The sequence below is a fragment of the Hyposmocoma kahamanoa genome, unplaced genomic scaffold (genome assembly GCF_003589595.1).
Source record: "Hyposmocoma kahamanoa isolate Upper Pololo Valley unplaced genomic scaffold, ASM358959v1 220, whole genome shotgun sequence".
NCBI classification, from domain to species: domain Eukaryota; kingdom Metazoa; phylum Arthropoda; class Insecta; order Lepidoptera; family Cosmopterigidae; genus Hyposmocoma; species Hyposmocoma kahamanoa.
This window is the reverse complement of record NW_020653740.1, coordinates 532,861-547,041: the sequence shown is the minus strand read 5'-3', so window position 1 is coordinate 547,041 and position 14,181 is coordinate 532,861. Positions and strand designations below refer to the sequence as shown.

General features: G+C 35.9%; 1 protein-coding gene across 2 annotated transcripts in view; it reads right to left on the bottom strand.

Annotated features, from left to right (window-relative positions):
• Positions 1–14,181, bottom strand: part of LOC113227900 (BAI1-associated protein 3) — a 118,286-nt gene that overhangs the window by 64,616 nt on the left and 39,489 nt on the right. For both annotated transcript variants that reach the window (XM_026460988.1, XM_026460989.1), the window contains 2 exons: positions 4,921–5,303; positions 2,906–3,113 (listed from right to left, as the gene is read on the bottom strand). In XM_026460988.1, coding sequence (XP_026316773.1) covers positions 2,906–3,113; positions 4,921–5,074 — 362 coding nt within the window. In that variant the 5' untranslated portion in view covers positions 5,075–5,303. The remainder of the gene's footprint in view (positions 1–2,905; positions 3,114–4,920; positions 5,304–14,181) is intronic.

Sequence of the window (14,181 nt, the reverse complement as noted above, 5' to 3'; positions counted from 1 at the left end):
TTACTCGAATAAACATTAAATGTTTTCGTTAACTCCTGTAATTGATTGGGACACTTAATTATTTTATAATACTTTTAACGGCTCTGCGTTCATGCTTTATTGAATAATTATTTATTTTAATTTTATTTGAATTGGAGCACATATTGCAACAAATTTACAGTATATATTTGTTTCTACTATAGTGTTGGCACCACCAGTACAACTTTGATAGCTTATTTTATGTCTTTCTTTTCGTAACTCAAGCGAAATATTTTATATTGAAATATTTTATTTTCTTAAAAGGAGAGCATTCTTAAGCGATTTTTTAATCTATTTTAACAGTTATTTTCTTTAATGTTTGCTTATGGCATTTTCGGTTTTAGGTTTCGAATATGGCACTTATTTCTAAATCCAAGATGGCGGGCGCGATTTTTCGAATAATGGCAAGTTGGGTATCGTTTTCGAGATGTTTGGGAATGTTCAATACAAATATGGGACTCATTTCTAAATCCAAGATGGCAAACACGACAGTTCAAACAAAAGCAATATTCGTAATGAGCACCCCCAAATACCTCGAAAACGATACCCAACTTGCCATTATTTGAAAAATCGTGCCCGCCATCTTGGATTTACAAATAGTGCCATATTCACATTGAGCATCCCCAAATACCTCGAAAATGATACCCACGTAGCATTTTTTTGAAAAAATCGTGCCCGCCATCTTGGATTTACAAATGAGTGCCATATTCGTAATGAGCACCCCCAAGTACCTCGAAAATGATACCCATATTGCATTTTTTTGAAAAATCGTGTCCGCCATCTTGGATTTAGAAATGAGTGCCATATTCGTAATGAGCATCCCCAAATACCTCGAAAATGATACCCATATTGCATTTTTTTGAAAAAATCGTGCCCGCCATCTTGGATGTAGAAATGAGTGCCATATTCGTCATGAGCACCCCCAAGTACCTCGAAAATGATACCCATATTGCATTTATTTCAAAACTCGTGTCCGCCATCTTGGATTTAGAAATGAGTGCCATATTCGTAATGAGCATCCCCAAATACCTCGAAAAGGATACCCATATAGCATATTTTGAAAAATCGTGTCCGCCATCTTGGATTTACAAATAAGTGCTATATTCGTTTTTCATCGACAAAACCGAGCATATCTGTAGGCACCTGATCGACAATGTCGGGCAAATCTGTAGGCACCTTTAACTTAATGATGAGTTAAGCAAGATACAATTTCCCCACTTTTGAGGGAAATGTTATTCCATGGCATCATTATTTGTATATTTGTGTGCGTGCCGACGAGCGTAGTTACAAGTTGCTTACGCCCACATGAATTTGGTTTTTGCCTCACTTGTGACAGTTCGTTTGATATGAAACTATCATTCTATGCGTTATTATTCTAAGTATCTATCTATCATATACAATTTAATTTTCTTAGATAATTAATGAAAATGTGTGATAGATAATGAAAATGTACATCCATGAATCATTTATATACGGACAAGTATTTATGGTGACAAAACATTGTAAACCGACTTTAAAAACAAAGGTTCTGAAAGGTTTGATTTTCTAGATATCTTAGATATACACGTAGTTTAAATACATAGGTTTCTAGATAATATACGTAGTTTGATTAGTTTGAAATCAAACTCTTTTTAATTGACTTCAAGAAAAGGAGGAGGTTCTCAATTGGACTGTATTTTTTTTTGTGTATATGTTACGCGATCGGCATTTGTAAACATTCTTTTATGTTGGAAAAAGGGTACCTCGGTAGTGGTCCCATTTAATTCTGAAGAAAATATTCCACCTCTAAGGGTAACAAACTAGGACACTTTGCAGGAACCGATTTCAATAAAACTTGGCAAATAGAAGTCATTCCACTTCCACGAACTTTTGAGGTCGGTTTTTTGTTTTCTAGAAAAAATTTCATTTTCTAGAAAATGTCCACGTGTTATACAAATTTACAAAAATATTCGTAACTTCAGAGCTATCATATACCCTCTTTGGTGAAGATCTGATAGCTAAAACATGCGAAAGCAATACAACGTACATCGAAACAAAACGTGAAAAAATATATATTTATATTATTATATGAAAATAGTACATTTCGTTATGCCGTGCAGTTAATGTGCGCTCACATGTATAAATAATATACACGTGAGCGCACATTAACTGCAGGCATACGAAGACGCCTTTATTTGTAACAGAAAATGTGCAATCGTTTGTGAAATATTGTATTGTGACATTATAGCCAAATACACCCTAAGGGTCGAGCGATTGGAGTCCCGCCACAACGTGAATTTCAATTCCTTTGTGGTAAGAGTACCGACCGAACATCTGTCGACGTTCGTGAAGGAAGAATTTTGGCCGAAGGGTGTCATATATCGGCGATTCCGCGGCCGGTTACCTGACACCAGATTGGGCCACACGTCTCCGACAAGTGCAATACGTGTCGATTAGTTAGAAATATTGTTTTATTATATTGTGTGTAAGTTAGTCCTTAAGGTATATATTATATGAGTCATGTGGCCTGAAATAAATAAATGTAATTATATTTATTTGTGAAAAAACAATTATCATAGTAAATGAATAACCGAAAAACCGTATAAAATTCCTAAACTTTTCATTTCACAAAATTCCATTTTGAACTATCGTATATACGTATCATTTATTAACTGTATCAACATATTATTTTATTAGTTTAAAACAAATGTTTGTTTTTCAAAGCAAACGTGTATGGACATGTTTTTTAAAATAAGTGTTCTGAGTTCTGAGAAATAATCCTTTAATGAAACATGAGAGTATCAATGTTGATCGAGCTTTTGTTATCCACGTACGTTTGTTCTGCTTACACCGGTGGTTTAAGACAAGACAATACAAATTCGTATTTTCTCATAAATAGCTGTTTTACCCAGAATTGACGGAGCTGTCAACCTCAGGCCAGGAGAGACGTCGTTTGCAAAAGGCCATGGTAGGTTTTTCCACTGGCTGCTGTTGGCGCGGCACCCTCAGAGAGCCCCCGCGACGCGGCGGGGTGGCAGGGGCAAGACAGTCAAGCGTACGCCGACGAGCACTCAGCGCTGATGCTCCTTCAGTCGGCAACACACGAGGGAATCCAGCTACAAAAAACAAAAAGATTGAGAAATTGAGATCCACTACCAATATTTTCTATTCACACGACAAGGCGAGCTTTATCGGCACTCGTAACAAAACCACTGACTTTCATAGCTCATAGGTTAGCTCAGCTTGAAAATCAGGGGACAGATTACGTGGAGACAAAATTAACAAGCCATAGACTGTGTTTGGAAAGGCCAGCACAAACCAGCGGACGGCAAAGCAGAGGACATTAAATTTATTGGTAGCGCTAAAATGAAATATGGTATACATTTCAATATTATAATAAAGATACAGAGCGAACTGCGCCACGAAGCTCCGAAATTAGTTTCAGAGCATTGCAATTGAACCTTATAATTAAATTAAATTGTAATTAAGAACAATTATACCTTATATCGAGTTCTTAGGATTTCGCTATTGTTACACACTGGAAATGAAACTATTTTTAGGATTTTAACCAACCGTGACCATGGGACCTGTAAAGGGCCCGATGTTGATTTGTTTGAAAAAAAACGAAAAATGTTTCATTTCCTATGTGTAACAATCGTGAAAACTTCGATTTTTAGTAATCATAGTTTTGTATGCAATCAAGTACAGATATCTATCTACTAAACCCATTGACCTACACTAAACCAGTAAAACGCTAAAGAACGCTGATTTCAATAATAATGTGAATATGATTAACGGCATTTCATTGTTACTCCTAAGGTAATTTTTATTGTTACTCCAAGGGTCAAAAAAAGTTAAAAAAAATTTAATATATAAGCAAGGTTGTTTGTTAAATACTAAGAACCTCGCATGACTTTTTACAAAACATAATAAAATTTCGAAAAATAAACTTATAAGTTGTTGTTATCCTATCTGACACTTTTCTTTTTAAGCAAGTACATCAATAAAAAATAAAGAACTTTATATCCCACTAATAACACGAAGAAATAAATTAAATGTATGCCTTGACGTACACAGGTTGCATAGACAAATCTCTTAAAACAAGTCTCCACATAAAAATAATAATTCGAAAATTATCAAACAGTAGTCAATATTTTCTGTCCACATTCTCGACTCGTGAGTAGGTACGTCATCAACCGACGAAATTGTTATTCTACTACCATCATTTAATATCGCGATAAGCTTTATTCTATCCCTTACAAAGGAACATCATAATTTGTACAATATACTGTTATCATACATAATATCGTCATCGTAATTTTCCTTGAGTAGACATAGAACATTAAAGTAATTAAAGGAGGATGACCCTAACTCAAAACATCAAATTTATATAATTCGCTGATAATAAGAAATGAATGATGCCATACTTAATTAGCCATTAACTTGTTAATAGATATAATTTTGAAGATTTTCGAGCATTAGGAGAAGTTTAATTACCCCGAATGGCTTTGAAATTTGACTTCAAACGACAGGGAACTTTTAATCCGGAAGAAACAAGTTGGTGTCGCCACGTTTTTGTAATTAATTGGAACTGGCAAGTTAGTAAGAGCGTAGCATGGGAACGAGTGGCCCCTTTTGCCCTATATTTTTTCGAAGGTCTAGTCTAACTCTACTTTCCAAGTTTGGAGCCATGACAACACCCAAAGGACTCCAAGTTTGAGTCGACAAAATAGACGCCTTACTTCATAAATAAACATTTTTAAAAGTCCGAAGAGACTTTTCTGCTTAAATCAGCTCAAGCCCGTACTCGAAAATGGAATTGTGTTTGACTCGACTTAAAAGTAATTTATAAGAAATTCACTTAAATATACGTTAAGCAGATTAATTGGTAGCTAATTGACTCTATAGCTCAGTAATACTTACCCCTCATAGAGGCTGTGGAAGGTTGTGGTTGAGCCTGGTGCTCGTCCGCAGAACGATGACGCGAGGGGGGCGCGCGGCGGGGAGACAGCGCTAGTCCGGCTACGCTGTCGGCCACCCCTGCCACGTACTGGCCAATTGATGACAGGAAACTCATGGCTTTAGCCCACTTTAATAACCACTCACGTCAAACATTGAGATTTGAACCTTACACTGAACAGCTTATTAGTCGTAAATATTTTTTTCATTTAAAGATTTATGTAAATTAATCGACACACATTTCCAAATATGAATTATTTAACGCGCTAACTCTTTGTGTACACCTCGCTTTAAGGTTTTCACTGCAAACTATTACATCACTTTATTTTTGGGTCAGAGTTGGTAATCTGAAACAAAAGGAAAAAGTGTAATTAGTACTGACTGAAGGTAATTCTTCCTCATCGCATGCGCAGTAGAGCCACAAAAATAAGTATAGAGATTTATTATGATGGCATCCCAAGTATTTTCTCAGACCTTTTACTTTAGATATATACGTTATTGTACATGTTGGATAATACGTTATAAAGACAAAAATGCGAGGCTATTAAAAAAATTACGGATGGCAATATTCTTCATAACATGTTTAAGTTATAAAAAACTTTATGATTTTTTGTACAATACAATACTTTCCTGTAATGTTTAATAGAGCAATTCCAAACTATTCATTTAGTCCAAGCTATTTACTTATCTTAGTCAAACAAAAAGACTGTAAATTTAATTAACATTGGTTGATTTGGAACAACTCACATTAATCAATTTTTCATTACTATTTTTTATGATTATCAAATGACGGGACAAACTAGTAATGTTCGTGGTGTTAAGTAACACGCCAATCAAAAGTTGCAGTGCCACTAAGAGCTTTAAATCACAAAGATCTGAGGGGCACTGCCACTACGGCCGTCAGCCTGAGACACAAAGTTGACGACTCTCATGTGCCTGTAGTTTCACCAGCAAACCGGAACGCAGTAATCAGTACTGCTTGGCGGCACAAATAGGTCTGGTGTCAGTGCGTCACTGGACGAACTTTGCTCTTGTTTTTTTCTTTTGATCTCGATATTGATTGCACCGCAAAAGAAAGTTAAATTCCGTGAGTTGTAACCTCAAGTATATAGCTATATTTATAATTGTTTAATACTCAATACTTTATACTTTATTGGATAATACAATTGTTTAATTTGGTTTTATTAACTGAAATATGAAAACTATAAAAGAATATGTTCTAAGTTCTACTGTCAAAAGCAATGTACATATGCCCACTAAAGCACTGCAAACAAAACGAATATAATAGTGACATATTTAATTAAGCTCTATGTAAATAATAATTATAACAAGAGGACAATATAGGACAATTATGAGGGGCAAGGGGGCGCTACAGCAAACAAAAGGTCTATCTACGGTCAGCGCCTCGCATAAATCCATTAAGCTGGCCTGATATTTCATAATCCGCCCTCCTAGCAACGTTGTGTAGAACTAGCTCGTACCCGCAACTTCTTCTGCATAGAATAAGTACTTCGAGTCGCCTATTGTACTACGCACATTTTTATAGTTTTATTGGTCCATGCAAACTTTCACCCTCTATTTCACCCCCCTTAAGATTTATTTTTGTAACAAAAAGTAGTCTATGTCCTTCTCACTGGTCACATCTATCTCTATACCTTCTTCTTCTATCTCTATAAATTCTACAATATTCAGCGGTTTGCACGTGAACACGTGACAGAGAGCGTTTCTTTTGCATTTATAATAATAATATGGATACGGCTTGTAAGAACCCGCTAAAATTTTCGTTTAAACAGTAGCTGTAAATGTGTAAACAATTTAGGATAGCAAAAAGTTAGCTGATCTCATAAAAATACATGTCAGGATCGTAATAAGTTAAGGTCCATGGTTCTTGATTGTCCCACTGGAAGGCAAACGTGATAATTATGTTAGTGTCGTCGTAAAATAGAGAAAACTAGATATGCGGTTATTCTATTCAGGGTAATAGCGGCAGTAATAATAGATCTTCTCGTAAAAACTGTTGTAGTAGCAGCGAGCTTTAAGTTATAGCGAGAGAGAGAGTCAAGATCTCCTCGTACTCTAAAGTGCTTACAAGTCACAGTGAAAATATACTTTCGCTGTCGTACGAGTATATGTGTCCTGCAATGTACAACAGCTAGAAGGCTTTTGTTTTTACTTGACTTTTAACAAGCTAGAATAGAATTTATCTAATATTTAGTAGCAGTAGAGCTCCTTGTGAAAGAGTTCGTCCAGGGCAATACTGCAACCTTACCTATTTCTGCCGCCAAGCAATAATGTCATTATTACTGTGTTCCGATTTTGAAGGGTAAGGGTGCTGGTGGCAAAGGCACATGGGACTTGTCAACTTATGTCTCAGGGTGACGGGCGCAGTGGCAGTGCGCCTCAGATCTTTGCGATTTAAGGTTCTGAGTGGAACTACAACTGTTATGGACGGGCGTGTAGCTTATTATCAGGCGCACGACTTGTTCGTCCCTTCATTAGAGAGTATAAAAAAATCTATTGTACCATATATAAAGTTACCTAGAACCTGAACGTAGATCCAGAACAGAAAAGTTACAAAAAATGCCTTTTAACTAAGAAGGATAAAACGCGAGTTTTGCTCTTAATTACTTAATTTTATGTACAATCAATAGCACATATTTTTGTCAGAATGTCGCCTCTAGTGTAACTGAACAACATCCGTCAATGTGTAGCTTAATGTACTGCCGTCTTTACACAAATTCAATCATTTCAGAAATAGTTCTGTGCTATTTTGTGTGTTATATTACAACAATTTTTGGTACTCCAGACGCCATATTTCGAAACATTTCACGAAAAACATTAGTGGAGTGACATTGCATTTCATTTTAATCTTAAAAAACTGCTAATAATAAATTACTTCAATTGATTACTAAGTATTTTATTAGCAGTACTTTGTTACTTAAAGAAATTCGTAAGATAGAGTGGCTCGATCTGCAACTCAGTTGGCAGAACGCTAGCTCGTAGACGCTGTTTTGAGTCCAGTCGGATCGAAGGAATTTTTCTTTGTTATAAAAATCATTAATACAAATATCGAATACTTAGAAAAAATCCTTCGAACCAATGTCTTCTAGCAAATTGTACCAAACGCTACGCCAAGTAAGCCAAGGAACGAACCAACGGACCTTATGAATCTTTCTATGTGCTTCTTGTACCTACAAGAAGCACATAGAAAGATTCATAAGGTCCGTTGGTCTTGGTTTTGTAACGACTTTTTATGCCGTAGCACTATCTGTGGGAAATCTATTGAATCATGGCGGTGAAACATCCTGACTTTCAATAAACATAATTACATTTTTTTCTTTGTGTTTGTTCGATCTTTGTATCAATAATAATAACAGTTAAAAACATTACGATAAACAATGAAAATTAAAAATTCTTTATTCTTTCATTGTCAAAACATCCTCCAAAGTGAATACATTTAACGCTTCTTTTGTAAGTGACTCACTCATTGTTTACATGTTTGCAACCAAATCGGGGCAACCTCCGATTCTCGAAAACTGAATATTTACGTTAATTTTTCGTAGTGAGTAGATATTCAAAGCAAGATATGTATTTTTGAATGATTCTGTTAGGAACTCAGGTGTCGTTTTTGATACTCATCTTAATTTTCATGAGCATAACGTTAGCCGCTGGTTGCTGTCAGAGATTAGGGTACGTTATCCGGAACTCTCGTGATTTTTATGACCCTACGGTCATCAAACTTGCTTACACCGCTCTCGTCAGAAGTAAACTAGAGACAGACGGCTTCAATAATTTGGAACCCTCGTGAGATTACTTACATCCAGCTTCTGGAGAAAATTCAAAAGACATTTTAAAATTCTTATATAAATCAATTTATGGGTACCATAGACTTTTATAGCCTACGAAATTCCTCCTTGGCGTCTTGGGATATAAATTTTTGGAAGTAAGACGTAATTTTGGTCTGATGACTATTGCTGGCAGAATCTTGCGAGGACACTCTAATTGCCTAGAATTAGTGGTGCAACCGGTGCGCCTGTTCGTCGCCCTGCTAAATAAATTTAATCAGCGGCCACGTTGGTCACCATTTTCTGGCAGTGTCGGCAGTGTGCACTGTGTCACACAGTATGTCACCACTCGTTCGCGCTCTATACTGTTTTGATGCGGTTCTCGATTCTACACCAGACTGCGATGTTTTTGCAAGTAGGTGGGTGATGATTGTTTGAAGTTTTGTCAGAGGATGGATGAGCGACTATTATTTGTGATTTACTGTTAATATTACCTAGTTATTGAATTTCACAGTGCCTGGTGATTCACTGTAATGCTGTGTAATTTTATGAAATAAATAAATAAAATAAAAATATGTTAAGTACATGAATTACTTACGGAATTATCATTTAGTATTCTAGTACTTCGAGCGCTACGCTATTAGCTTGTAAGTGCCAAATTTTAACATGTTTATTTTAATTCATGTTAAGTTTTAACTGTTTTCTTAATTTTTTTAATGCTAATAATAATATTGTGTAGGTTTCAAAAATTAGAGAACTTCCTATTACGATAACTTCGATTCGATTTGACTTGATTAGCTTTTTGTAGTTCTTTGCGTGCTACGCCAAAATAATGTTTCCCGTATCAGTTTGCTACGAAACTTAACAATAGTTTGTGTTTGTTTTAATGTTGGTTTTCTTTGTTTTAGGTTCAGGCTGACTCTGAGTCTTTAGCCGACAGTATGTATTCGATATTTGATACAAATACAACAACCAAAGATTGACAAGTTCTGAGCATGTATTTGATTTGAGGAAATACACATATTTATGCTGACAAATAGAATTGTTCTGTTGAATAATCGTAACAGCATTTAAACTACATTTGTATAAGGATAAACTTGCTTTGAAAAACAAACCTGATTACAAAAAGAATAAATTTAGCCTTGGAGATTGTCTGTCAGCCAAGCTTATCGATACGTGACGACTCTCTTCTAAAACGCAAGGGCGACCGAAGAAGAACTTAGTCGAATACTGTAAGCGCTCACAATATCTAGAAACCCGTCAATCTGGCGGAGGTCCGCCAGACATTTACTTCAGCACTGGGTAATGACTCAGCTGGAATTGACGCAGTTTATGAAGCTAGTTAAGCTGAGGCTTCGGTCAATGACATCACTTCCCTTATTCTGAAAGCAAAATTTACAAAGCACCAACACTTGTTGATTCGCACATTTGTAAATAATATGTCGCCGTCTCATTTGTTGCCTGTGCCTATACCATGAGATTATAGTGACAGTTATCGCTAGCGGCCACGTATAATATTTATATACAAAATGTTTTCTTCTTGTGACCGCTAGGGGCGCTATACAATTTACCATACAAGTAGAAGTAATTTACGCGGTCGCTAGCATCAACAAATCAACAATCAAACAAACATCGACGAATGGGATAGTCAACTCGTAGTAGGAGCCACACTGGTTGCAAGTCCGTTTTGCAGGTATATTTAGTTACTGTCAATTAATCGAGCGCTGACATTGTATTACACGCTCTGCTTGATCGTACAACTTCATGGCTATGAAGTGACAATGAGTGACAAAAAGAAATGCTTGAGTGCCTTTTCCTAATACTTAAAAGCATTACAAGCAATCTTTTAATGGCTCCAAAACGGACGATGACAGTAATTTTTCTCTTTATTTCGCATGTTCTTTCACAGCTTTTGAAAAAATCTGAGCAGGAAGGTAGAATAAAATTAGGAAATTTGTTGCAATTTAACCTTAGTACTATACGCAGAACCGAGAAACAAGGATGCCAATTTGTTTCATCTCCCGGATACACGGAAAATATCTAAGGGTTATTAATTGCGTTCTTTCGTACAGGCTTCTTTCTTTCGTTCTGACCCTTTGGTATCAGGGCTTAGAAAGTTGCTTAGAAAAAAGAAAACAATTTTGGCAAGAATTTTAAGTACTGAATCCGACTGGCGTACTTTGTTGTTATGTATTAATCACATTAACTAAATAATTTATGATTATCTAATAACTTTTATAGAAAATGTTATGTAATATTATACTTTAACTTTTAGCTTTTAAAAATATCTTAAAAAAATTGTTTCATAATTTAAATAAAATACGCTACAATATTGTACAAGAATAATCTTACATTTATTGTTTAATTTTAATTTTATTTATGTGACTTTTTATTTCTTTTTACATGTGCTTTTTTTCAGAAGCATATATTTCATTAACCTAAACAAACTCGTTTTGCTACTTAAAAACCCAAAATGTTGCGGGCAAGGAACCACCATGTATTTCAAGGAAAATCCTAGCCCTGTAATTACAGCATTTGCATAAAACGGGCCGATGTTATGCAGCTGATGCTGATGATTTATCGTGATACGTAATTACCACTTTACTGTTGTGGGATAAAGATTGAAATTAATGAGTTGGGACCCCGTCTGGCTCCTAACCAAGCGCGAGAGGACCTGAACTGAACCAGTTTCTACTGCAGTCTTCGGTACGGCGGTCAAGATGGTGAAAGAGTCAACATTTTTTCCGAATGGCTTAATATCAGTGTAACTTCATGACGATTGGCAGCCTCTCTATTAATATCTTGACATAACTATTCAAAACGTAGCCTCTAATTTGTCGAAAGTGTTCATTGAGTTACAGGGAACCTTTTCGCGGATATTCATTTTCAATAGACCATCATATCCAACTGGTGTATGCTCAAGGGTAGTTATAGTTCAGTAGCTGTGCAAACAACATTATCTTATGTGTCACAAAGATTTCAGTAGCCATGTAAGGCACTTCCTTTTTTTTGACTAGTTCTTTCTTAAGTTTTCTCTGCCGTAGTTGGCAGCATCCACCACGAGGGCAACATAAGGTGGAGAAGAGCAGAGTCGAAGTACGTTTGCAATACCTATTTCATGAATTGGGCAATTGTAGGAAGCCGTGAAGGATAGCGTTGCGCTGGTACCACAGGGCACCATCACATTGAGCATGAATCTGTTTTGGATTGTCTACAGTCGAGGGATGTAGGCAGAATTCGACTAGATGGTGACGGAACGGTTACAAGCCTTTCACATAATCAATATTCAGTTGGTGTAGTTAATATTCGAGGGAAAATCTTAACACTTCGAGTCAGTATTTGCATAAAATGGGTCAATGCCATCTATCGGATTTTGATAGAATTGTTTATAGCATTATAGCTTATAACATTTTATTGAATAAAATAGATTTAATATACTTATAATAAGTATATTTTGATTTTAATAGGCCGTTGATTTTCTTTAATAAATAAATAAATCAATAAAATATTCTATAGGGTATTTGCATATCTTTCAAGGAAATCGTGATGAATATTTTTTATCGTATTGAATTTATTTTACTTCACTTACATATATTTTATTTATTCTTACTACTTATCAACTTATGTCTCAGGGTGACGGGCGCAGTGGCAGTGCCCTTCAGATCTTTGCGATTTAAATTTGTGAGTAGCACTGCAACAGTTATGGACAGGTATGTAGCTTACCATCAAGAACACGACTTGTTCGCCCCGTTACTGGATTTTTTTTAAATCCGTGGCCGCGTTGAGATCTTCCCTCGTACAGATATTAGGGCACATGGGGCCCAACAGCAAGGGTTGCATGGACTGTTTGGGCATTGCAGTCACATTGGATTAGACTAGCAACCTTGAAACCCTTTTTTTTTATTACCCGAGGGAATCTGCTTACAGTTACCCCGGCCCTACGGGGGCAAAGCCGGGGTTTTGTGGGACTGGGCTGAACCCCGAAGGGGAGCAGCCTGACCGCGCCAAGCCCCCGGGGTGTTCCTCCTCTCCGTACCGTTTCTTTAAGCACTAAAACAAGCCTAGCATTTGCAAACCTATGCCATACCGGACAAAGCCCGTAATTTGTAGGATATCTGGCGCTGTTCCCCAATTCATAAATGTTAGACGTCGAAGGAAGACATTGTGTGAGCTGACCTTCATTGGTCTTTTGACAGTACGACTTATAGGTGAGTGTTCTGCCCAGCCTTACTCCCTGATATTTAGGAAAACACTCGTGCTGGATGTTTTTTTTTTTATTTTTTATTTATTTATTTATTTCAGACAATCAACAGCGTTTCTTAAGTATATAAAACAGAGTAAATAGTGTTTATTAGTAAGGCCAATAACAGATCGCCCCATATTAACAAAAGTGGTAGTCGGTATCAGTGATATTTCATTGACAAATAAACTTATTAAGTTATTATTAAATAATAATATTATAATATTATCAATTTTAGTAACAAAAGATGGTAGCTGGTTTGCCAAAAAGGTATTGGGTTGTAACGATATGTTATGTATGTTGTGTGTATGTGTTATTGTGTAGTGTATGTGTGTGTGTTTGAGTGTGTGTGTGTGGATTTATAAATGTATTTACATGAGTGTGTGTACTGTCATAATTATAATTATGATAGAAAAGCGCGAGAGCTTTTGTATAAATTAAAATATGTAAAGGATTTCACCAATTTTTTGGATTATTTTAAGTTTGTAACGCGTTTTATTAAATTTGAAAGGGTCCAGGTCCGCAAAAAATTTATTATAAATGTACCCTATGCGTGACAGAGTTTCATTTTGTCCATAATTAGTGCGATGGTTAGGCACGTGTATGAGACAAGTGTGACGTGTTCGCTTTTTCGGAACATTAAGTCCCAAGCCACCTATCAGTTCGGGGCAGTCAATATTTGAGTTTAAGATATCATACAAGTATAACATATCCAAAAGTATCCTTCTTTGTTCCAAGGGCAAGAGATTATTAATCTTACAGCTGTCATTGTAAGATGAAAATGATTTAAAGGTTTTGAAGTTAATAAATTTTGTAAATTTCTTTTGTATCTCTTCTATTTCATTTATATACTTTTTGTAGTTAGGTGACCAAATAGTAGATGCAAAGTCAAGTATGCTGCGCACATATGAGAAGTACAGGTTTTTAATACACACAGGATCACGGAATGAAGAGCAAATTCTCATTACGAAACCAAGTGATTTATTGGCTTTACTGGTGATGGTGTCAATATGGTGACTAAAAGTAAATTTATGGTCTAAATGAACGCCCAGGTCTCAGACATATTCCACTCTATTCAATTGGATACCATTCATAGTGTACACTTGTTTTATAGGACGGGGACTAAGGCTGAAAGATATTACTTGACACTTATTAATATTAACTGCAATTCTATTTCTTCTGTAATATTCGACTAAACAG